The sequence below is a fragment of the Telmatherina bonti genome (genome assembly GCF_933228915.1).
Source record: "Telmatherina bonti genome assembly, chromosome: 14".
NCBI lineage: Eukaryota > Metazoa > Chordata > Actinopteri > Atheriniformes > Telmatherinidae > Telmatherina > Telmatherina bonti.
The window spans coordinates 29159350-29185463 of record NC_136612.1 but is presented as its reverse complement, the minus strand read 5'-3'; the positions used below and the strand labels follow the sequence as shown (position 1 = coordinate 29185463).

At 40.3% G+C, this 26114-nt stretch overlaps 1 protein-coding gene across 6 annotated transcripts; it reads right to left on the bottom strand.

Annotated features, from left to right (window-relative positions):
- Nucleotides 1–24587, bottom strand: LOC306765118 (supervillin-like). Of its 6 annotated transcripts, none has more exons than XM_079252476.1 (33): nucleotides 24518–24587; nucleotides 20744–21258; nucleotides 17926–18081; nucleotides 17632–17811; nucleotides 17060–17094; nucleotides 16063–16124; nucleotides 15068–15213; nucleotides 13458–13677; nucleotides 12757–13298; nucleotides 12479–12605; nucleotides 11387–11428; nucleotides 11217–11279; nucleotides 10705–10779; nucleotides 10526–10625; nucleotides 10362–10445; nucleotides 10022–10220; nucleotides 7937–8103; nucleotides 7728–7853; nucleotides 7515–7651; nucleotides 7092–7239; nucleotides 6852–6997; nucleotides 6576–6751; nucleotides 3824–3968; nucleotides 3280–3598; nucleotides 3051–3199; nucleotides 2724–2826; nucleotides 2407–2614; nucleotides 2186–2319; nucleotides 1947–2102; nucleotides 1533–1676; nucleotides 1320–1432; nucleotides 581–736; nucleotides 1–410 (listed from the first exon to the last, which is right to left on the bottom strand). In XM_079252476.1, exons 2-33 carry the CDS (start codon nucleotides 21022–21024, stop codon nucleotides 321–323), a joined length of 4929 nt encoding a protein of 1642 aa, XP_079108602.1. In that variant the 5' UTR covers nucleotides 21025–21258; nucleotides 24518–24587; the 3' UTR covers nucleotides 1–320. The 6 variants fall into 6 exon arrangements, with proteins under 6 accessions (XP_079108602.1, XP_079108604.1, XP_079108603.1 ...); XM_079252478.1 differs by having other exon boundaries at nucleotides 2407–2611; XM_079252477.1 differs by having other exon boundaries at nucleotides 17632–17808.
- Between the last annotated feature and the right edge of the window lie 1527 nt (nucleotides 24588–26114).

Sequence of the window (26114 nt, the reverse complement as noted above, 5' to 3'; positions counted from 1 at the left end):
CTTTGTAGGCATCCATTTGTTAATGTCATTTCTTTACTTGCATTTATTTCTTTCACTGACTTGTACAGACAAAATATGTCTCATAGGAAAATGTCTTGTTTATTTGCATTGAACCTTGTTTCTACAGAGAAAATTATGTCCAATAAAAAGTTCAGACACTCATACTCATTAGACATAAATAAGTGTTTTTCTTTTATATTACGATGTGAGCAGTCCTTTGTGCAACAACATGGCATAAATATTCCAGCATCATCTTCCTTTCTCAGAAGAGGAAGATGCCTCAGCTACTGGAGAAGTCAGCCTCCACTTGATCTGGATGTTTAAGAAAAGAGCCCTTTGGTTTTCTTCAGATCAATTTGCTTCCAGCTTGGGAGGGAGGCATATTCATCTCGCCTCATTTCCAAAATAGTCTGAAACAGAATTATAGTGGTGTAATTATGAATAAAACCAGATTATTCATAGAAAATTTACAAATTGAACTCTGACTAAATTATGAAAGTACATTCTGGTGAACACTGCAGCCTGCTGGTTGAAAGGTACCACTACATGGCTGCTGCTGTCCCCTTCCCAATCAGTTTACCTGAAAATCCTGGTCAGACAGATAGACCTCCAGTTGTTGGGGATTCACTCCTTCGGGTAAAGGGCTTCGCAGCAGTTCTTCCAGAGGATACTGGGTCTTCATGAGCTGGGCCAGGGCGTCCTGCACCAAGGTCAGCTTCACTTGCCCTTGATCACCCTAACACACACACATACACACACACACAACTTGTTACAGACTGCAACTCATCAGGATGTGGACACTGGAGATTTCTACTGTACTTAAAAATGTGATTACAGGCTGCTTGTGTACAGTTATGAAAAAATATCTGAAAATGGCGCTGAAAAGCATCAGTGGTAGTTTCGATAGGAACAATCTTACAAGTCTTGCTCATGGTTACTTTGGATGTTTTCCTGATTTTTCTTGGAAGAAACTTTTACGCTTGATGTGCCAGGACAGAAAATATAATGAAGTTTTTTTTTTTTCATGGTCTAAGGACTTATGGTTTAGATCTTTGGAGCTACCAAAGCTCTGGATTCCAACAAGCTCCTCCATGTCCGATTCCTCAGTCTGGAAGTTAGACTATGCGGTCTGTTGGTATTTACAGACATCTTCCATTTGAGGATGGTGGTGGTTGTATTCTACTTTTACATTCACACTGCCTTGTTGCTCAGGTGTACCAGAATGATGCTCATGTGCTTCAATCCTCACATACACAAGCAACACAACAGCTAACCTGCTTTTTAAATGGAAAAACTATTATATAACTGTGTGTATGCACCTGTGTGTGAGGTCCAAGGCTCCTCCCCCAGCAGGGAAAGATATTAGTGAAGGTGAGAGGTTCCAACCCCTCAAAGATGAGGTAGGCCTGTGGGGGCCTTCTTGGGTTTACCTCTATGAAACAGACAAAAATAAAGAAGAAAAATATAACTTAAAAAACTAAATTGTTGAAATATCCTTATTTAAGTTTTGTTTCACAAACATTTCCTTTAACCTTTGCAGTATTGCAATGCTGTCTGCATGGCACACTTTCTCTCATTATGCCAGAGGCTCCAGGCTGAAGCTGAGCTCTCCGTCTGCTCAGGCTGACCTCTCTGCCACAGGTACACCTCCAGTCGGTTGTCCAGCAGAAATAAGGCTGATGACAGACGGTGGAAAGTTATGAAGTTAAAATAAACTTGGCTAAGTTAGATTTTGATGCTCTGAGGGATGTTTATGACTTGGCAGGTATTGAAAAAAAAAGTGTACAGAAAAGAATATGCAATTTGGATTGGCAAGTTAAAATACAAAGCTTTACCATTTCTATTTCTAAATACCCATAATTCCTTTTTAACAAGACTCCAAAAAACAAGGAGGTTTAAAACAAATTAATAAATAGACAAAAGGAAGACCATTTTCTTTTTTGTACCTGGTTGTGGTACAGAGTACAGGCTTTCCTGAACAAAGGGCATTGCCATCACAACCCCTGGCAGGCGAGTGGGGCTCTGAAACTCCTTGGCCTGAAATATGCCTGTTGAGGCACTCAGGTGGAACAAGCGAGGTGTAAAGTTATACTTTCCCGGATCTGTCAAAAGAATAAAAGTTTTACCTCCTATTGTGGTTTTGAACAGCAGGGAGAAATAAAACTGTGTGTGCGCCATGTTTCACCTTGCAGCATGCAGTCATAAGCCTTCCTGTCCATCTGCCCCAGTGCTGTCCAGAAATCTGCAGGCTCTGAGCCTTCCTCCACTAAATGTACCTTCACAGGGCTGCTTTTGCTGAGACCCAGTTCTGGTGAACACCTGACAAGCACACATATAACATAAATAGAAAACTACAAACTTAAACTGGACTCAATCATAGTTGCATTCAGAATGTGCGTTTCTTACGCTTCAGTGAGACGCTCCACTGCCCTCTTGCTGACCTCTCTAGTGGTGCTGTGAGCTTTACAACCAGTCCAGAGATACAGCACCCCCTGCTGGCTGTTCAGCAGAACAACAGAGCCCCGTGACCTCAGGCCTGCACAGCAGCAATCCACCTCCAGCAGCAAACCTTCCTCTGGGAGCTCCCCTCGTACACAGAACAGACGCCACTCTGCTGCAAAGAAAAAAAAAAAAAAAAAAAAAAAAAAAAAAAATTCCTTGAGACAGGAAAAAAAAAAAAAAAAAAAAAAGAGAAACTTGGCCTAAACCGGATTTTACTGCACCTGCATTGGTGGACGCATCCTCTCGCTTTCCTTTGTGAATGACCAAGCCTCCCTGGAAAAGCTGAAGGAAACAAGGAGGTTCCTTTCCCTGAGGTACAACCACCTACAGAAAACACACAAACTTCATAAACAACAGTTCAGCAGGAATGAAACATGTCTTTTATAACCCTGTAAGGGTTATACATAACTTGTTTTTCTGAGAGAGCTTCTTCATATTGTATTGATACTGCATTAATCTAAAATCAGTTAAAATTGCTACGTCTCCCTTTTTTTAAAATCCCTGGAAGAACTAAGTTGTCCTCGTGTCTAATTCAACAAAAATCTTACCTGCGATTCTTCTTGGTTGTTCGTGCCGATGGAGAGGAAAGCTGCTGTGTCCCGTCCACTGACACTGGACTGCCGGCCTCGCCACAAGAAGAAAGCCGTGTTCTCGTTTGATCCAGGGCTTGACTCAAGCTCATCTGAGCTAATGTGATCTTAGACAGAGGGAAAAGCATGAATATTAGATTACTAAAACAAATTTTTTATAGTTTATGACAAAAATAAACTCATTTACCAAGAGTGCTGATGCTGTAAGTCCAGCGGACAACGTAGGAGTCGCCTTCGTAAAGCTGTCCGCTGCTCTCCACTGGGATTTCACTGTCGTCAAACTCCTGGACATGCCAGGTATCCACAGCAACCGTTTTCAGCTCCATCTGCTGACCCCCCTCCAGCATGACAACACCATGTCCTCGCTGGACATAGACTCCAGCCAGAACAGTGTGGACTGCACCGTCTCCCTCCGTTGATGTGCCTGCCACCAAAGCTTTGGCGTCACAGGGACTCAGGAGGTCTGATGGTGGAGATTCAGGCCAGAGTGGCTGATGAGGCATCAGCTGTGAGGAGGGACAGCATAGTCTGAGTTTGGAGACATGTTAGTTAACTTTTTGGCTCTTTGTGATAAAATCTTTCTTCTGAAATCATATTTTCTCATGTTTCTTCCATTTGAGAGTGAATTCAAGTCCAGACTTTCCCTCAGTGAAATAACTAAACGGTACTGGTTTATCTGAATGATATGTATGCTGCATTGCAGCTCTGAACCACTGAACTGTGAGATTAACCTGAGTCTCATCCCTTGGTGAAGCTTCTTCCTCTGCGTCTCCTCCTCCACTCATCCAGTCCTGGAACTTCTCCCTGAACAGAGTCGTCTCGCTATGCTGAGAGACGACAGCGAGCAAAGCCCAGCAAGGACGACCTTCTCCCCTCCTGAAAATGATATATCATGAAAACAATATGAGCGCGATGATGAAACTGCATGTACAACAGTATAAAAACCAACTGAGTCAGACCTTCCCATCTGACGCGAGGACCTTATGCAGGTTTTTTTCCATTTTCTCTGCGCATGATGAATTTTTAACCTGAAAGCAGAAGCACCCTGCTGTTTCCTGACATCAGTTTTCAGAGGTTTCTGAGCTCAGGCACTGAGTTCTACAGCAAAGTCCTGTTGATTATAAATACAGTGCTGCCTGAGAGCCTGAGAAGTCAAAGCCAGCCAGAAATAGTTTAATGAGTTTTCTCAGAATAAAAAATTCAGCCTGATGTTCTTAATCTTTCAGTATTATTAGCAGTAAATGACCGCAAATGGAGAAACTTTAAAATTCTTACATTGTTTAATCATTCAAATGTCTTTTTCTGCTCCTCATTCTCCTTTTTGAGAGACTCATTTATCTGAAACTCTACAACCAGTAATGTCACAGATTCCCACCATGATAAGTTACTGGGTTTAACAATATTAAAAAGGACTGATGGGAACAAATTGCAATTTTTCTCATACTTTACTAAATAAATTATATTCTTATTACTTACGAATCTCTTATATTTACGCTCAAAGTACTAAAAAAAATCCTTTCATAAAAGCCATAAAAGTAAGATCCAAAAAGGTAATGAAGAAAAAAGCTGAGGAATTGGTACATAAATATTGACAAATATAAATTTGTTAATATTTATGTATGGAGTATGATACTTTTGTGATGTAGGAAAAGGGAAAGAGGGCCTTAAATTATGTGCTAATAGACAAAGAAGTAGAACTGATCTGGTATAGGTAATCATTTATAATCTATGTGGCCTCACCACATAGATTATAAATGATAATCTAAATTTAGAGTTACACCTTTGTTGCTTGATTCCTTTCATGATTAATTTAGCCAACAAATGCACCAAGTAGCAGCATATTCAGACTTTTGGGATAGTTGCAATCTCCATCTTGACCACTAGATGTCAGTAATTGTCAATTGTTTTTGTTTTAAATTTTTAAGGCCTGGATCAACTTTTTGAAAAGTATTCTGAAGTAGAAATAACCAATGGTTTAAATTAATTTTTAGGCTTGCATACTTGCTAGCTATTTATTCCTTTTCCACAGTTTTTAAAACAGTTTTTTTTTTTATTATTATAAATTATAATTATTATACATTATAATTATTGTTGTTAATAATAATAATAACAACAACAACAACAATAATAACAATAACAATAATATTATTATTATTATTATTATTATTATTAATAATAATAATAATAATAATATTAAAACAAAGTTCTGTTTGTTTTAGACTAAATCGTTCCAATGAAGCTCTTAAACAGTACATAACCTTCCTCCTTAAAACATTATGACTCCTTAAAACACACTGACTTTCAAGGGTACAATCCTGAAGCTGTCATTGCCCTGCAGCCAATATGTGATATCTGTGTTTGGCTTTCCAAGGCTGCATAATATTTCAGCAGCTGGATATTAACACAATGACTGATTTAGTAAAGAACCCGAATGGGATATGATCAGAAACAGTGAAGAAAGGAAAGTGGCAAAGCAAAAGTTAAGATAAGAGTTGACATAAGACTGACTGAAAAGAGCACAGAGAAGACACAGGAAGCAAGATGGAAGCTGAATTAACCTTTGTTAGAGAGCTCCAAAGGGCAAAAGTCTGCCAAACGTCAGTGGTGTTACTTTAAACGGTAAAGCTAAGCTGAGCTTTCATAAAAACCTACTACAAGTTTAAATAAAGCTTTTCAGTTCTCATAAAAAAGATTATATTGTGATATTTTAAATCCTAACAGTCGCTTTTGAAGTAATGGCATATTTTTATACATAAAATCAGAGCCAGATCCAAATTTTTTACAGATTCTCTCTTGAACGAATGAGAGTTATGTGCAGCTTTGAAACAACTAATAAACTCTCAGATAAAGATGACAACCATTTTGAAAATAAACAAGTGAGAATCCCATCTCTGAAACACTGGATTGCCCACACTCTCGTTTGTGATTTACAACTACGCTTTCCATTTCTGTTGACAAAAGAGACGTTTATACATCTAAACATCTACTGTCATTTATTCTACAGTCATTTAGCGGAAGCTTTCATCCAAAGCAACTTACATACACACTCATATCCCCATAGGCACATCGGGGCGCTACTTGGGGTTTTGGTGTCTTGTCCAGGGACACCTCGGCACATAGTCAGGGGAAGCCTGGGATCAATCTAACTTTCCAGTTGGAAGACGACTGCTCTTCCTGCTGAGCTTCAGCTGACACCTGTCTTGCTAGCTGCAGTGTGTCGCAGCACACCATGATTTACAGCATGTGAAACCCTCGCTGTCAGCTGGGGTCAGGTTAGAACAATGGGATGGTTGATCAATCTCCGGAGACCTTCAGTGGATTTTAGTGCCGATGCATGTTGCATCCAGCCACCACACAGCGGTATGTGGTGATGAGAGGCAGCAGCTGACTGGGATTAGGTGGGATTTAGTGACTGGTGATACTTTTCACTGTGAAGTAGAGACTAATATTCTACATATTTTGATGACTACAGTGTGGACATACAGCTGAATGCTGGGGTTACACTGAGTGGGATCCAGTGGGTTGATTCGACAGTTGCTGTAGTCATACGCTCCGGCCCACACTTGGTGAGTAAGTTGGAGAGCAACATTCCTCCTCCTGAGGGAAACATCCTGACCGTGCCATAGGTACACCTCACTCCCAAAATCAAACACCAGGGCCTGAAAACAAAAATGTGAGACAAATTTTACATCATTGCAAATGACAGAAGCAGCACAGAGTTCAACAGAAATGATCAGGAAACAGGAACTGAGACCAGACCTCAGTGGAGCTAAGCAGGGAGGTGCAGGGGGTGGAGGCCCACGCCTCTTCATGAGGCACCAGTCTGTTGTCCACCAGCCTGTACACACAGTTGGACTCCACCACTCCCTGCTCATAGAGCTCATCCTCCTCTGGTGTACCTGCTCCTGAAGGGAAAAGCAAACAAACAAGGTGTGTCCACACATCGTCGTTTTATTCCTCAACCTCATCAGCACGACTACACACATTGTGACATCTGACCTCTGTACTGTGTTCTTCCTCCCAGAAGAGTCCAGAAGTCTGCAGCTGCACTGCTGTCAGAGTTCAGCCCCTCCTCCAGATGGACGACCTGAGAAGCCTGACAGCCGAGATCCCTCGTCCTCTGGATGAACGATGCCAGCTCAGAGGCCTGAAAAACCAGAGTTTGTGTTCCTATCATGAAGGCAGCACAGAAACTATGTGCTGTACCAGCTCTTACATGCAAAATGTTTTTGTAATGGAAGAAATGTTCAGTAGGTTATGGTAAATTATATAACATTCCTCTAAAAATAGACAGGACTGAAAATACATTTTCCACTTCTAATTTTAATAAAGATCACATAGGAATCTGGCCTTTGCAAGTAAAATATAAAGAAATTAGAGGAGGATCAGAGCATCTCAGTGTGCCATCATCTTCACTGGTACCTTGGCTCTTTCCTGTTCATTGGCAAACTCTCCACTCCAGAGGATGCAATGCTCCGGGGTGACCACCAGGAAGCAGTCTCCACTGTTCAGCGACTGAACTGAAGGCTTGACCAGCCGGACCTGAACATGCCGCCTACCTGTCATCATTACAGGCATTAGGTCAAATAATTCCATGAACACACTCATGCATAAAGGAACCAGATCTTTCCTGACCTTTGATGTGAATAAGCATCAGGCTTGTGAACGGAGGGTAAGACTTGGTGGTTTCAGCATCTGAAGAAGAGACGGAGTCCTCCGATGTGGCAGGATGCGAACCTGCTGCAGAGGAGTTTTTACACTCTGTCCGAAAACAGGAATACAGAAAGTGAGGTAGCTGAGGAAGACAAGGAGGGAGGAAAGCAAAAGTTAAAAGAAAAACACACTTTTTTCTGCCTGGCTGCCCTCCTCAGCAGCTGCGTTGACTCTTTCACCCATGTAATCCTGTCTGACGTCCTCTCTGGCTGCCAGAGCCCTCAGAGGGTTTCTGGAGCCCTGAGTCCGCCGGGACGGACGCACTGCTCGCCTGTGTTCTGCAACTGCAGAGGTCAGTCTGCACACAAACACACACACACACAATCTAAGGTTACTACTTGCTGGTTAAAACACATTTCAAAAGATTATAGTCTTGTATAAACCATACACAAGTTGTTGTTTTTTTTTTATTCAATTGTAAATAAATATTTAAAAGTGGAATTTAATTCACTGTGCTGTGAGAGTCTCAAATAGCAAAATATTCAAGGTAACGCACAGGAAGTGTGTGAACCTTAAAAAGCACCCCAAGCTGCTTTAAGCACATTCCCAAGCATGACACTGGGAACTGTGGGAACTGATACACAGCAGTTAACGGCTTACTGTTACAGCACTACTAAAATGTTTTGACCAGTTGATCAACCATATTCGCATAAATCATCGGTTGGTTTAAAAAGAGCAGGAAAGTTGAGAAACTCATGATTTTGTTTAGAAATGTTAAAGTAAAAAGTAAGAAAGGCTGCCAGATTGTTGAAGTAAAACAAGGAAGGTTTCCCTTCTGAGCTCTGCTAATGCACAGCCATAGACGTGTATTGGTTATCTAGCTAAGGAAGCAAGCGCGCGCGCGCGCACACACACACGCGCGCGCGCGCGCGCGCGCGCGCACACACACACACACGCGCGCGCGCGCGCGCACACACCAGAAAACTACAAGCAACAACGTCGAGTAATGTCACAAAACGTCTGAAGACCTCCCAGACAGTCTGATCATATCTGTGCTTTTAAATGATATGTTTTATTTATGGTTGCAAGTGGGTTGTATTGTACTTAATGGTGGCTAAAGTGGATTCAGTGATGCCATTTCTCTCCGTTTCCAGAACTCTTGGATATTTTTTATTATTTTATTATTAATTTTATTATTTATTTTATTTTGATTTTTTTTTTTTTTTTTTTTTTTTTTTTTAAAGGAAAAGTTTGAAATTAGTTTCAGTTTGAAGGGAAAGATTAAAAAAAAAATCTGCTTGGACTCTTCCCACTCCTAAAAATGATTTATTTCTGGTTGACAATAAATTTTGATCAGTGAGAGTTTATCAAAGTATAACCATTTTTTCTGCATTAAACTTACCTGTAATGCTTTAAAATTATTTCTAAAACACCTTTATTCTTTGCTACTCAAACTATTTTGTTGGCGCATTTCTTGAGTTCAGTCCATTTATGGTGTTGAACTGGTACTTCAAAGGATGCAAGGACCTCGATCACTGGTAAACATAACTCAATCCACCAAATAAAAAAAGTCATTGTATAATAGTGCTTTTAAATAATTTTGCAAAAAAAAATATACTAATCATCCATGTTTACTTCTTCTTCAAAACACAAGATTTATGATGCTCAGCTTTTTTTTTCCATGTAAAAAGATTTAAAATACTTTAAATGTGCTGCATGATTTAACACAGTTATTAGTGATGTTACATAATCATCTGAACATCTGTATGCAGCATACGTTTAACAGATGTTAATATTTATAATTTATTTACCGTATCATTGACTATTTTCTTTCCTTATTTTAGAAAACTAAAGTTGGTTTTTTTTTTTTTTATTTCTTTTAAAAACAGACCAGTCTTGAAACAAATATGTTTGTTTTCTTACATTAAGAACTAAGTTTTGTAATTGTAAGTAAATCAAAAAACTTTACAGGATCTAGATGTTTGATTTTATTAAAAAAAAAAAAAAAAAAAATTTAAAATGTTTTTCCCCATAGATGTAGGGCCTTGATTTACCCCCTTTTTTTTTTTTTTTAACTTAAAAACTTCAGTTTTCCTCATTTTATCTTGTTTTGTTGCACATGTATGAGTCTGTCAGATTAAACAAAAACATAGAAACATTTTACCGTTCAGCATCCTGCAATCACCTCACAGAAAAACTGTGAAACAGAACGAAGACGAGACCCAACATCTGATGCTCTCTCCCACCTGCATCAATGTCTAATCACCTGTACTCACATGGGAGTGTTGTTCTGACAGAGGATGTCCAGGTCCTGCTCGCTTTCTGAAGCCGTGACGGCTCCGCAGGGTGAGAGGACGCAAGCAGGAGGAGGTGACTGATCACTGCAAAAATCTCCATCTGACATGTTGGACTCGTGAACAAGAGTCTCCTCCTTAATCTGTTGGGCAACCTCTGTGGGGGAGGCAGTCTGTGAAGCTGCAGTGGAGACACACACCAACAAGCCTTTACACCACTCCGCCGGGTTGTTCACCATTTTCATTTGACTTTTAAACACCTCTGCAAAGATGAGGCAGAAACTGGCACAGATTATATTATGTGGGCTGAAGCCGCTCTTACTTTCATATGTGCACATTGGAGCCTCAGAAGAGTCTGTCTTCTTATAACACACATAATTGCTGTCTGGTTCTGGGGATCCAAGACCTGAAAGGTTGCAAAGTAAAGAAAGCTAAGCACAAAACTAATAGAGTTTTAGAATTAAAAACCAGAGCAAGAATTCCCACCCGTCCTGCCACTTAGTTCAGCCTCCTGCTCTTTGCTTTCCAGCTGCATTTTCCTTGCTTCTATTTGCTCCACTTTGAGTTCATGTTCAGCCCCTCTAGCCTGCACAACCACAGAAATACAGGTAAGGATGCAAAACAACCTCCTATACACTATAAAAAAAAGGGTAATCCTGTATCACCTTCTGTCTCCACTGGGGCTGAATCAGGCTCTTTGTTGGAGAGGAGACCTCTTGAGCCTCAAAGGACAAATTGGTCTGAGGACAAAGTAAAAACAAAATCATTCATTTTAAAAGGTAAATTCGCCCTTGCAGGACAGCAGCCTCCTTTGGAGATGTGCACGATCAAGTGAAGTGAAATCAAAGAACAAGGCATCAAACATAAAAACAACAACGTACAGAATTTACATGGACAAAACATTTCTCTTGTTTTTGTTTCCAGAAAACACTGAAAGTGTAAGCAAAGTGTGGGAAAAAAAGCTGCAACATGTCAATAAGAAGCACAGTTTGGACATTAGTAACTCTTTAGGCTACAGTTTGCTCATCAGCCTGAATAAAACTCCACACATCAGCTGCAAAAGTCACATCCACCTGAATTTGCACGATGACAAAAACTTCTCACTGCATTCAAGCCACTTCAAATGGGGGAAAAAAGCAGCAAAAGTAACCTTCCATGCAGCAGCTCACACAGTTACCTGATTGAAACACATGATATATTGGGGCGTATTGATAGAATAGACAGAGGCAAAGACGGGCTCCTGGGAGAGAAGAAACAGGGGGGAGGCTAAAGCTGTTCAAAAGCAGTCTTTATATTTATAAACAGGTGTGAAGGCGGATTGGTTGATTTCGCTCCTTTCGATCTTACCCAGCACTGAAGGTGGACGCTGTCGAGATGAGGGGTTTGTGACTTTTCCCACAGAGAACAGTGTGAGGGAGACAAAAGAAAGGAAACAAAAACAAAAAAAATATCTTAACAGGAACATAAAATGAGAAGGAAGCTCATAAAGAGATCATTTAAACATCAAACATTCAGTGTGTTTACATTCCCCATCACATCGTGAAAAAAAATCTCACTCATCTAGCTCATAAACACTAACTGGTCTCAATTTATTTCCCAGTAACTTGAGTCTAATATCAAGCCATTAAGCACATACCAAACCCAAAGAGCTGCTGGATCTAGTTTCAGTGGCATTTCAAACAGCCATATCTAACCACTGACCTTTCCTCCAGCTCTGTTTAAATCTGGCCGGAGGAATAAACTCGCTAACCTCCAACATGACGAGGAGAATTTCATCAAAAATCTAAGATGTATGTCTTTGATTTATAACTGAGTGAGCGACCTGGAATTATATCCATTAAGGCTGAGATGCAGACAATAATTAAACATTTCTTTGCCTTTTTTCAAATTCAGTCAGGAAAAAATGGAGTCAGGTTGTGTCTCTGGCATCAAAAAAAACGTGGCTTACCCTGCATGACACATCAGATATTAGCTAACCTGAGGGGATAGTTGTACTCAACAGAAACATGGCCTCACTACCAGCAGCCTCAAGTATAACTGAGTCGATACTGAGTTCAGTCATTCTGAACATGTTTTTAAAGAAGAAACTAAAAAAAATCCCCTTTACAAATAAGTGGTAAATCCTCTCCAACAGGGAGAGGATTTACCACTTATTTGTGTGGCTTAGTTTTAGACATGAAACTAAGCCACACATTTCACATTTAAAACCCTCACAGATGATGTTCAGAATTAACTCAAGTTTTTTTAACGCACTGGTTAAATGTTAATATTTAGCCCATACTTCATTAAACACATCAAAAAAGGTCAAATAATTACTAAGAACATTTAATCTTAGAAGTTTGCCATCATTAGCAGCTTTTGTAACATAAAAATCAAAATCAAAACAAAACGCTGATTCTGAAGAGAATTACGTGAAGACCGTGTTTTTGAGAGTTATACCTCATTTTCGCTTCGGATGTTGGATTCCAGTTGTTTCAACGTGCAGCCTGGTGGGATGATCTGATCATTTCCTGCTCCTATGTGCTCTTCATCCACCATCCCCACATGTTCTTGCTCTTCCTCTTTCCTTTTTGATAATCAGTCGCAATAATGACCATAAAACATCAAAGCACTATGAAAAAATTCTTATATTCATATACATGCAACATCTGAAAAACACCATCAGACCAGAACATGCAGTTCGCATCAGACCATTTAACTGAAGTAATGTCACTCACTGCACTTTTCCTTTTGCATCCATGCTGTTGTGTTCCTGTGGGGAGTTTTGGCAGGGTCTCTCCTCCTGAGGAGCATCCTGCTCGGAAAAGGCCCTTAGCGGTGTACAGGCAATAGTTTCCCTCCTGTTTCGAGCCCTTTGCCTCCAGGGAGCAGCAGTCTTCGAACCTCCTTCCACACATGAGGCTTCACGTCTCTGCCTCTGTGGTTCTGCAGAAATTTCCTGCCTCTCAGTTCCCTCCATCTCTCTGTCCATCTCTGCCTCTCCACCATTATGCTCGGGGCTTAGCAGTAAATCTGTCTGTCCGCCCTCCGTTCTGCTCCATTCTGATCCTGCGGAGCGGCTTTTCTTCAGGATTCCTTTCAGACCCGGCTCAGGCTGGTAACACGGCGGTGCCTGAAGGGTTGAACTGGGCTCTGATTCAGGTCTTGGCTGTGACAGACGCACCTCACTTGGTTTCAGGTTGACAGACGAGGCCTGCTGTCTGTCGGACAGATGACGAGACAAACTGAAGGCAGGCAGCTGAACGGGACCTTTCTGAAGCTAAATAGAAATGAGAAGATCACAAACATTTCAAACACACAAAACAAATCAGACTTTTTTTTTTTTTTTTAATTCATAAAAAATGGAGAATATAAACATACAAGTTGAGAACCACCACTCATGTCTCTTTATTTTGGCGGTAAAGTCCCCCCCACTCACCAGATTGACCTCCTCCACAGTGATTGGCTGAGTGCGGTATCGGGCCCCCTTCTGCCTTCGTCTCTCTGGCGGCCCATCAGCGGGACCGGGCCCCTGCTTCACAGGCAGGGACAGTTTGTTGAAGAGGGCCAGCTTCTCACTCATGCTCATCTTGCAGCTTTCATCGCCATCTTCTGCTGACTCAGTCTGCACAGAGTGGACCTCCACCGGCAAGGGAGCACTGCAAAGAAACCAGACCAAAAACTTCAACATGTACAAATGTGCATCCAAAATCAGATGATTTATAATATCTGTTTGACTGATTTATGCCCAGCAGGTATTAAGCAAAGACACTGTTGAGTCACTGCTCAGGACGCCATGTTCCTTTGCTACCATGATCACCACCACATTGTAGTTTATTTTTAGTGAATTAGACGCACACACTACCCTGCTATTGGTAATGTTCACAACTGCAGAGCACTAAATGTGCATCTGAAAATAGTTTCCACTGAATCCACAGTTTAATTTAGTCTGAGTACTTAAAACACACACACACACACACTGCAGACTCTACAGGCCTCAGCATGTTAAATGCTTCTGCATTTAACATGCCCATGACAGAACAATTACAAAATTCCTGGACAAATAAGGCTTGTTTTGAGGTGTTTTATGAGGAGAAAATAGTTGCATGAATACATCCAAGATGCATGGCTACAGCAAATCAACAGAAAACTAAAATCAGCCCGAACACTTATTTTGTGTTGCAGAGGTCATTAATTAAATGCAATCAGAAAATAGTCAAATAACCACAGTGGCATGGAGTAGCTGTGCAGACCTGTCTTCCTCTTAAGAGGTGAGTGTTCATCATGCACAGCAGCAAGAAAACCAGCAACAATTCAGTACAAACACCCAATACCAACAGTCCAGCACGGTGGTGTTGATTTGGGCTCATCTTCCAGCTACAGGACCTAGACACCCTGCAGCCATCGAGCTAACCATGACCTCCTCCGTATACCAAACTATTCTTAGAGTCAAAGGTGTAGCCAAGTCTCTGAAGCTTTGCCAAAACTTGTGGAACAACAATATGATTAGAGAGAAAAGAAAAAAAAAACTGTTTCCCAATCCTGGTTTTTGAGTAACACTGCCCTGCAGGTCTTAGATGGTCTTAGATGTCTTCCTACTCCAACACACCTGATTCACATGAACGAACATCCTCACCAAGTTATCTACAAGCCCATTAACAAGACACATTTAATTCAGGTGTGTTAAGGTAGGATTACCTCTAAAACATGCAGGGCAGTGGTATATGAGGACCAGGACCAAGGAACACTGCACTCAAATCTACAGAACAGCTCAAAACAAAAAGAATAAAGACATTTTACTGGTCAAGTCAAAGTCCAGACCTCCACTTGGTTGAAATGACCTTACTAGAGCTGCACGTGCTTGTAAATCTTAATGTTACAGTGATTTGACAGACTGATAGTCAAAAATAAAAGTGGTTCCAGTTTATGTGAACAAATCATTTCTTTGAGGGAGGTAAAACTGTTCTCAAACTAATCCCTGTCAAAGTCATATCTCCGTTCTGTTAAAAGTGTGAAGTGTGCACGGCCTTTCCAGAGAACACTCCCCACCTGATCGCCACCATTTCTTCACAGGTGATTGGCTGAGTAAGAAAGCGGTGGTCGTTGCCACGGCGTATCCTGCGTTCATGGCAGACGCTGGCTGAACGAGGTTTCAGGAGGACCGAAGCCTCGGGGGCAGCTGACTTCTCCAGTTCCTGCAAAGGAACCGGGGAAGGCATTAAAACCGACACATCGTCTCTTCCTGAACACAAACCGTGCAGCAGGCGTCGGTCAACAGCCTCCACCTGCTAAATAAGTAATTAGGGGGGCACTGCGGAAAAAGGCAGTGAAACTCCCTTTTGAGGACAGATGGGAGGAGGGAGAGGAAGTGGGTCGGCTGGCTGGCAAATAAAGCAGCGAGCTGTAAGGTGGAACATCTTGGCTTCTTGCTACATGCCAGCTCAACAGGTCACAGTGTAACCAGAGACCTGCTGGCTTCAGTTACCTCCCCGCCTGCCTCCGCAGGTCAGCAGGCTAATTATAACACCGCCGCTGGTTGTTAATGGCACTCCGGTATCTGCCACATTTTCACCTGAGGCCTCTCGAATGAAACTGTTCATCACTTGAAGAGTCAGACAAAATAAAAAAAAAAAAATAAAAAAAAAAACATCACGACTGCTTCAGCTGTACATTTGTAAATCTACAGATTTTGCGTTTCTTCTAACAAAAACAGAAGCATTGAGGCGGATAGTGAATCTAGTGAGAACGCTCATCTGATCATTCATATTCATTCCACATGATCAGGTTGAGTTCTGCGTAATCAGCAACGGCTCACCGTGCGCCTCAGACTGTAAGGTGAGCAGCTGAGTCGACTGACGGCCTCCTCCTCAGCCGTTAAATATATTTCATCAACATATCAGCGACCCATTTCATGGGTATTTATTAGCTGTGTTTGTATTTCTTCTGCACTGTTGGACACATTATTACAGACATCCTGAGGAAAAATAAGCAAATCAGCAACAGAGATGAGGATCTTGTGTCACAGCAGAGACTTACTGACTTACTTTAAACAAAGACATCTTGGCTGCCACGCTCATTTTGGCTCTGTCATCCGTCTTCACATCCGCTGTGAGAGAAAAGATGGCAAACAAGTTGCTAATGTGAAGAAAAAAAGAGGCATGAAAACACTTTGGGAACTTGATTGATTACTCATTGCACATTCAGAAAGCAGCAAAGACTGAGAAGAAAGTAGTTTCTAATTTGTTTACTTATCGATTTATGATTGGATTAAATGAATATATTTATCAGTATCAGCAGTGTCTCCTTAGATATATTTTTAAAAAACAAAAAGTACCTACTTTCAGTCTTTTGTGAGATTTCACATCTGCAGTGTTTACATCCATGAGAAAGAAAACCATCCACTATTTCACAACAATTCTCATTACAACTTAGTTCTGACATGCATGTTTCATGTGAAACTTAGGAAGCATTTTCAGCAGAAACTTTAATTTTTTTTTCTATTGATGTATACAAATAAGGCTAAATAAAGATTCTTGCAAGTATTTTTACTTAAAAATATGTTTTTCCATATATATATATATATATATATATATATATATATATATATATATACACACACACACACACATATATATACTATATGCACACCTATGGTAACAACATATTGGCTTAAGTGCCTAAACTGCTTTAAAAGCTACTCGTTTCTGCTGTTTGTTTAGCAGTGGTGTAAAATCCCAGTCAGTCTTTGTATAAACTTGTAATCTTTTTATGGTGTGGTGGGGGGTTCTGGGGGGGACGACAAGTTTGACAGGGACAAGTCTGTCATCACTAATTCTGAGCCAGAAAATAAAAGCTGATCTCCTGAACTACCACATAAAATTTTGCAGGAAATTGTGGTATTGTAACACAATGTTTGTTATGACTGAGGATCAATTTTTTTTTTTTAATATGTATATATGTGGACTTAATGTTACTTTTTTATATTGTGTCTGAACATAGCAGCCTACAAATATGTAAAATATAAGAAGCTGATGGTTTTACCTTTCTTATTCTCCTCTTCCTCTGCATCCAAGAGCCTAAAAGGAAGTTTTTTTTAAAAGAAAAAACAGACAAGATTAAGTCATCAAGGTGAAATATTAACAGTGTGCTGACATGTATACTTTAATCTTCATCTCCTATGTGCTCTTTTTTTCTCTCACATACTGCTTCAAATTTACAATACAAGGCCTTGTGTTTCAGTCTGCAGCTCAGACAACACAGATACCAAGTCACATTTGCATTCTTGATAAGCACAGTTATGGAGCTTAATATAAGGAACTCATGCAAACCATGTCACTGTTGGGTTTTTATATAAAGACGCTACATGTAACACCTCAACATAATGTTTTGGGGTTTTTTTTTTAGTAAGTGCAAAATACAGCGTGCAAACTAGCAATAAAGCCAAATAAGAAACATACTGCTGTTAAGTGAAATTTAGCACCGGGCAAGAGTTGATTTTAAACTCCAATAAGTAAAAACAGTAAAACACAAAACTGCAAACAGGTTTTTGTTTAGTTTTCACACACTAGACTCGCCTGTCCATTTGGCCACCACACAAAGAAAACAGCCCCTACCCGCTGCTCTCTTCCATTTCATTGGCTGTGATTGGCTGCGTCCTAAAGCGTTCACTGGACTTGCGACCACTGCTTGGCCCACCAGGGAAGTAGCGCCGAGTGTGCCGCCGGCCCCCCTCGGAGCCCGGCTTCACAGCCAGGTCCAGAGAGGACGTGGCTAGCCCAGTATCAGCGCAGCTACTGTCCACAAACACAGAGTAGAGAGGAGAAAAGAGAAGATGATGCTTAGATAAAGGCAAATATTGCTCACAAAAAGGTACACAGTCTGGATCACACACATGCAGGTGACCCTACGCTTTGTCAAGCTGTGCTCCGCTCTCCGTCTGCTGCAGAAGGGCACTTCTCAGCTGGCCCACTGAGACCCGAGTGTGGAGCTGCGGGGCGTTGAGTCCAGGAGGAGTATGGTGCCCCTCCTCACTCAATGTGCCGGCTGAGCCCTGGCAACCCTGCCTGGAGGGGGCGGGAGGGAAGGGAAGCAGGTGAGGAAGCAGGGATAAGGTGGGGTGAGGCGAACACTAAAACAAAAAAACTAGCTTGAAGCTTTCTATCAAATGTGGCTCCAGTGGAAAAACTTTGTATTAAAGAATAAAAGGGCTTCCGGTCTCTCAGTAAAACTGGCTCTTAGATGGCGTTGAGGGTCGAGGCTGAATAGCAGATACAAAAATCATGATTTTAAAAAAAAAAAAAAAAAAAAGGAGTGGCTTTAAAACTTCCTGCTGTGATCCACCGATTTAGACCTCTCAGCTTTAATTAGCAAGAAAAGCTGCAGAGTAAGTCGAGGATCTGGTGCTACTGAGAAGTCACTGATGACAAGAGCTGCTTTAAAATGATGGGACAAACAGATGATTCACACTAATATGAACGTCTTAAGATCTACTGCAACATGGAAGCATGCACAAACACTATTTGAGATCCAAATTATACATCAGTTTAATAAGTGTGTATAAAAACAAAACTAAAAGCAATTTGTTACAACAGTTGATTCATGAAACAATGACCAAGCATTTATTTTCTTCTCTTGAATTGTTATGCAAGTCGTGATTATTAATAAGAAGCTACAATGCTGCCAAAATACTAACAATCCATTCATCTATTTAAAGATGATACTGACACTGTAGACTGATGTCAAGGTGAACAAACTGGAAGCAGGTGACCAGTGTCCTGGGGGTTATGTAGCTGGAATGTGGTTTTATTGGTGTTTGGACAAATTAGGCTCAAAGCAGCTGCTCCTCTGCAAATCTACTCAACATAAAACACTGGGCTCAGAGTAAATAATACTTCTACTGCATTGATCTTCATCGTCTATAAAATACTGCTTTAACTCACCTCTTTCAGGTCATCCAGTCAAAACTGCAATAACTAAATAAAACTCATTTATTCCCTGAAATGGAACTAAAAGGATCACCTTTGCAGGGGAAATATGACTCAGCATTTCCACATCAAATTAAATGTTATACATGTGGATTATTTAACAAGCGATTAGGTCTTGTGGAGGAGGAAGGTACATGGTGGATGGTGGCATGTCTTTCCACTGCCAGGTTATATTCAGTCAGTAACAGGCTGGTCCTTCACTAAAACACGGCAGTTCCTGCTTGGGTTTAGCACATTGCATGATATGATTGAGACTGAAGTCTTAAAAGTGTACTTCATGGTTAGAACTGAAAATACATTCTTTCTACCAGGTTATAGTCACCTTAATGCACATCATTTTTAAGCTTCACATTTTAGTTGTTATGATCACTCCTTTCAGAGCAGTGTCTCTTAATCCAGGTCCTCAGGACCCACTACCCTGCATGTTTTAGACATGTTCCTCCTCCTAAACAACAAGCCTTTTATTTCATTCAGGTGTGTTGAAGCAGGGCAAGGGGTCCTGATGACCTGGATTGAGAAACAGTTTGAGTGTAATTGTAACTTTTAAAGCATTGTGTTTGTTTGGGGAATATGGAGAATGAATGTCCCAGTCTGCTCCGAGTTGTCAGCTGATGTATAGTTTTTGTTGAAGGTGTGCAAAACAAGGCACTGGATAAGTAAATGTGATTTTATCTAGTCCAGCAAGATAATACTAGACAGCAAATGAAACATTTCCAGAACAGCCTTTAGGAGAGGATCATTAGAAAATACCACCAAAATGTTAATATTGTGTCTTCAAAACATCTGTTTCATCATTTTTTTTAAAAAAAAAAGGTTCTTGGGATTATTAAGAAGGGCAAGTTGTTTTCTGTTGCTGTCCTTGTTTTCTGTAATGTCCTCATTCAGCTTGTTGACAATGCTCTCAGCATCAGAAAGTTAAACCTTATGCTCGAAATAAGTCACAGCTTGTTTTGTGGATTACATTTCCAGAAAGTTGACTATGAACCCATCACTGTTCCAATAAGCAACCACTTTGAAACCACTTTGCTTGTTGATTGCTCCCCTGTGGCACGGCTGCAGATGGCTGAATATGCTGAACAGAAGATGTGAGATAGCTTGTGGGTAACTGGCCAACAATGGCTTAACAATGGGCCCCCTTTAGAAAAATAAATAAACTAAGAGAGAAACTTTTAGGTTTTGAATTCATAGAAATTTTTAGATTCAACTAAAAGCAGCTCTGGTCCAGTTTGGCTGGATTGTCTCAGTCACACCCTGAACTGGACCAACCTAAACTAAATTCACCTGGAAATGTTAGTTTGTTTTGTACCAAAAACTATTTTAATAAAAAAATTATTTGTAATTCTAAGATAATGTCCTTAGCTAAGCTCCATACAAATCTATTTTTCTGCCTTTCATTTAGAACTAAAGGATCAAATTCCATGTTGGGGTAATTGATGTCTAACTGTAAACTTTCTATGTGTTGATTGGTTTTAAATTTTCATGGTTTTAAATTTTCATGGTTTGTTTTATAAATACAAGTGTGTGTTATTATTGAGACAATGTTCCACCACAAACTTGTGTGTATCACAGTAACATTTGCATTTTGATCTGATATCAAGCCTTAAAAAAGACAAGAGGTTATTGATGAGGCTTTAGTGTGATTTTATCTGTTACCATAAAATTTCCTGACAGTCGTTCTTAAATTAAACATTGCAGCCATGACTAGCGGTGGGTCATCATCCCTCCCCCAGACATGACTCACCTTCTCAGGTAGCTGGAGGCAGCAGCAGCATCAGCTTCCACTCCATTTGTAACCTCTTGCGTCCTGCCGTTTATTCTCTCACTGAGTCCGTCAGAGTTTTTCAGTCCTCCTTGGAGAAGACCACCTTGTTCTTGCACCTCTTTTCCATCCCTCCTCACCCACTTAGAGGGAAGCTCATCAATGCTGCCAAAGCATTCAGCCAACTCTCGTCTCCTCTCGGCCTTGTAGCGGGCAATGCGCTCCGCTCTGGGCTCCATAGCAGGGTTGTCAATGGCATCCATGATCCTCCGAAGGACTCAGATAATTATCTGCTTCTCAGATTGTTGCAAAGCGCGTAAGGGGGAAGTGCTGACGGGGTGTTCGTCCTCCACTTGTTGGCGGTGACATAAAACAAGCGCCAGACGATGTTGGAGCAGAATTCAGATTCCATCAGACCTAAAGACTGCACTCGGAGATGTCATCAGTCAGGGGGTCAGAAACCAGTCCTGCTCATCAGTAGCTGAGATGTTTCTCCTCTAAGATTAAAAAAAAAAAAAAAAAAAAAAGAGGAAGATTAAAGTCAATAAAATTATGCAAGCATTTTCTGAGGACACCTCCAATGCTCTCGGTTAGCTGCCAAAAAAGTTTAAGCTGCATGTCTGCAGGTGTGTATAGAGACAGGTATAAGAGAAGCTGCTGATTCTTTACGTTCATCAGCTGCGAAATCTGAATGGTAGTTGGGGTTACCATGGTGATGGCAACAGCTAAAATGTATCTGACTTAAAATTCACTCAGACTTTGTTTAAAACACATCCATCTGATAGAAGTGGTGTTGCTTTCAGACTCATTTCCCACCGGGACACCACAAGATGCGTTTGCACCGATGTAGCATTTAAGTTTATGTATTTAAGAAATTCTATTAACTGGAGGCTTTTTGCACAAAAGGTGCTAGTGTTAGCTTTGAAAAGCTACATTGCCAAATGGAAGACAAATTTCCAACAATTTGGAGGGAAAAGTGCAAAGTTCCCAAGAAATTTTCAGCTTTCTGCATGCTTAGTGCTTAACATTTTGTTCATAAACTTCAGTGACAAATATGGTTATTTCATAAACGCATGTCTAACAAAAGTCAAAGCAGCTTTCCAGCAAATAAGCAAACTGATCTGCTTACAATGCATATTACAAAAACAAGTAGTGCAGGACTTATGGACTTAATGACAGAAATAAGAGAAAAATCACAACATATTGAAAGTTTTCTTTCACTACAATCCCAGCAAACAATTGAGAAAAAAAACTGTCAGTTATTAAATGCAATGAAATTGATCCACTGTACTATAATAATGTTTTTGAAGAAGTTTACAGCAAAAGCACAAAAGATATCTGGTCATATAAAGTCAAGATAACCCATCTTAATCACTCTTATTTCAAAGCAGTGCCTTTTTTTTTTCTTTTTTTTTTTTTTTCTTCTTTTTCCTTCAACTAAAGTACATCCTTTTATCTAAGCCCACCCCTTGTCCTGGTTCTCAGGTCCATGTAAGATGACCTGCACCATCCTGCAGTGCCATGCATTGAAACTCAACACCACAGCTCAGCTCCACTCTGGGTCCAGACCTCAGTGGCAACTAGTCTGCTAGTAATTTCCACAAAACTGCAGCTTTCTTTTTTACTTCAAATGTTATCCAACACCCTACATCACCCTTTTCATTGTTGGAATATCAGCACAGAAAACAAAGGGTTTGTCAATTAAAAAGGGCAAATTTATCTCTGGTTTTAAATCTTTCTAAACAAATATGTGATGGTCTGTTTGAGATGCCATGTTCCTAGGCAACATGGATATGCATCCAAGCAAGAGAAGTCCCAGCTTGGTACATGGTTACCAACAACAGAGGTAACCTAAAGCTGTAAACCACTTAATAATAGTACTAAAATGGCACAATCTATCTATCAACAGCCCCATTATTTATGCAAATGACTGATCTTGTGGCTCACAAATATATAGAAACATAAATGTGTGTTTGTAAATGTGTGTGTGTTTTCTGAACTGTACTTGTCAGCATTCCTGCTGCAGGAAGCACAATGGAGCCAGAACAAAGAGGCGCGAGCCACAGACTTAGCGCAACAGATGGATCTGCTGCCAGGCTCAATGGAAGTGTTTGCAGCAGAATTCACAAAGTGAAAGATGTAACTTCTGTTTACTTGCACAGTTTGGCTGCTTTCTTCACTGTTTTACACACAGAAAATGTTCAGAATTAGCAGACAACACAGGAATACACCTGAACAAAGAGATCGGACTTTGATCTGTAAGAAACAGATTATCCAGATAATTCATGCCCAAGAGAATTCAATTAGCTAAGCTGTGGATGCTGTGATCCCTGCATGAGGCAGAGAGCCAGCGCAAGGATTCCTGTTGTCACTCAGCAACACGTGTACATGTGCTTTCAACAAAAACACAAGAGCTCAACCTCTGTGTACAAACACATGGAGAGCAAAACATCCAGTCTCACTCGCTCATACATGTTTTTAATGGCAAAACAGGAGAAAGAGCCAAGCCTGCTTATGCTTTTGCAAAGAATGAAAGTCATGTGACAACCTGCAGGATTTTCAAATGAAGGGGGAGAATGCCATTGAGGCTCAACTGGGATCATGGGCTTCTAATCCGGCAGCAATAGTTGACACAAGCTTGAAATACAGCTAGAGATGTGTGGAGAGGACCACCTCTGGCTCTCATCAAGGATTGTAAGTTTTTACAGTGCAATGATAATTACATATAGAGATAAATCACTGAATCAAGGCAATAAAAATTACATTTTTCCTCTCTGGCCTCCTAAACCAGCCAGAAACCACACCATAACAGTGGATATTTTTAAAGTCCAACTAAAATTATGTTATTTCAAAGTATGGTGCAGAAAATATGGGGATTTTAAAAAAAGAACGTGACTTCAGAGTCCACCAGTAGCAGAGTAAACCAGATTAAAAGGTTGAACAAGAATAAGCCTCCAACCAATTACATATACCCAGCTGAGCTACCTGCACTAAAGCCCCCGCACATCTCTGTAATTCAAAGACAAACACTAGAATTCCTTTGCATACCACAAAGAAGGGGTTTTCATAATAAATCTTTAATTTGAATGGGCTCAAGCCACCTTGCATTGCATTGTAGAGGGGTAAAATTAACTGTTGAGCTTTGCACCAAAGTCTACATGACGTTGGAGACGGACAGGAAGAAGAGCTTTCTCTCAGCCTTTCTATGGATCCATCCTAATCCAGTCATCAGCTTCCTGTAGGGTGGTGTAGGCCTACATTACCAAGTCTACTTTTACACTATATTTACTGTTTAAAGATATTGATTTATCAAAAAAATATCTACTCATCAACACTTATTAGATGCATCAAACTGTCAGTTGGAGAGTAGCGTGCGTAAAAGCTTGGCACAGTGCTTGTTAGATACTTCAACTTATTTTTAGTGAATAGAAGAAAAATAAAAACCAACTGGAATAAAAATGTTACATTTTTAATTAATATAATTGGGAAATATTTAAAGCAGCAAATGGAGAAGAATGTGTATAAATCGTGTGTAAAATAAGACGTTTTGTTTCTCGGAGTTGTCTTCGACTCATTCGTGCGAACTTCAGCAGGCCACACAGACCAACAGGTGAGTGACTGCAACAGGTGATTGGATATGAAACCAAAAAAAAGTATTCCCCGAGCTGCCGCCTGGTTATGACTGTAAATTGTTTTATTTTTAAGTAAATAAATGCAGAAAGACGCGGAACACACAGGTGCAGGACGAGTACTTACATCGCACTCCGCGTCGTGCGCCTTTCCTCAGGCCGACGGTCCCTCCCCACTGATCCTTCCCTCAGCCAGTCGCTCCAAATGTAGTCACAGCAGCTGTGGACAGCTCTCCGCATTAAGGGGAGGGGGGAGGGGGGTATAAATAGATGGTCAACCAGAAGGACGGCCCTGTCACTGTACAGGAGCCAGCCGTGAATATGTCCGCTTCACCCCGAGCTGCTGTTTTTCTGCTCTGTTGCATTTGCAGCAGCTTCTAAACAGGGGGAGTCTCTTCATGTAAAGGATTTATTTTTAAATGCAAGTACACAAATGGAATCAAAGACAACATGACCTGAGTCCAAAGCTGTTTTCACCAATATTTCCAACGAGGAAAAACGGGTGTTGTAATGAAGGAGGAGACCATTTTGGCACCAGAAATGGAACAACATAAATTATCTCAGAAAACTTTGCAAGAATTAGCAAACATGGAATACGTAAAGATTTAAGAACGACTATAGGAGGTTTAATGATGACTAAAGCAAGTTTTGCATGATTCTTTTTCTCAATATTTTGTATCTAATATATATAGATAGATAGATAGATAGACAGACATTGTTTATATAATTTTCCATCCTCCAAATACATTATATAATTAAAAATAAAAAGTTTCAGGAATCAAAGCTCCTGTAAAGTCCCAACTCATCCTTGGCAGGAGAGCAGCTCAAAGTCAGCTGACTAGAAGTCCAGTCAGTCTGGGGCGGATCATCTATACTGAACTTGTAGAAAACATTGGTTACAGTCCCAGGTGTTGAGTACTGTCAAAGGCTTGAAGAAAGATGTGAATTTGACAACTTTAATCTGGAACATCCTAAGAACTCTTTTTTTTTTTTTCTTCACTTATCAAGTGTCATCACATTGTCAATAACCTGCTGGTTGCACTCTATAAATCTACCAGCAGACTCTACAGACAGCCTGGCGTGATCTACAGACATTTGTCCCCATGGGGACTAATAAGGTGTTGAACTGGACAACAAAATAAATTGCAATTCACAAGCAAAGAAATTAAATGTTTTAGTATAAATAAACATATATTTCCTCTTTTTACTCTTATGTGCCTTTTTTGTATTAAAGGGAGGTATTATGACTAAATGACAATTCCTCCACATTTTCATGGACATAAACAGAACTGAAGTAAGGATCCCCTGTGCTCCTTTCAGTGCGTGTCCCACTCCAACAGCTCCCCCCTCCTTCACATGTTGAAACTGCAAATTCATGATATCTAAATCAACAGTTCTCACAGATGGACACAACCATTGGTGCTGCATTCAGAGGCAGAGACAAGAGATGAAAGGCAGTTATTTATGGAAATGCTTCTTTTATGAACAGTATAAATTGTAAAAAAATTAAAAAAAAAATAAAATAAAAAAAGTCTCTGTATGCAAACATAAATATATTCACACAAAACATTCAGTAAAAAAATAGGTACATTTCTCTGATGCTTTCCCGAACTAAAGATCTTCAGTGAAACAGAAAAATAATAATAATAATAATAAAAAAAAGCTCATAACTTAAAGGTGCTCATAATATTCTTTCAGTGGCATCGAGTAAAACAGAATCTCTT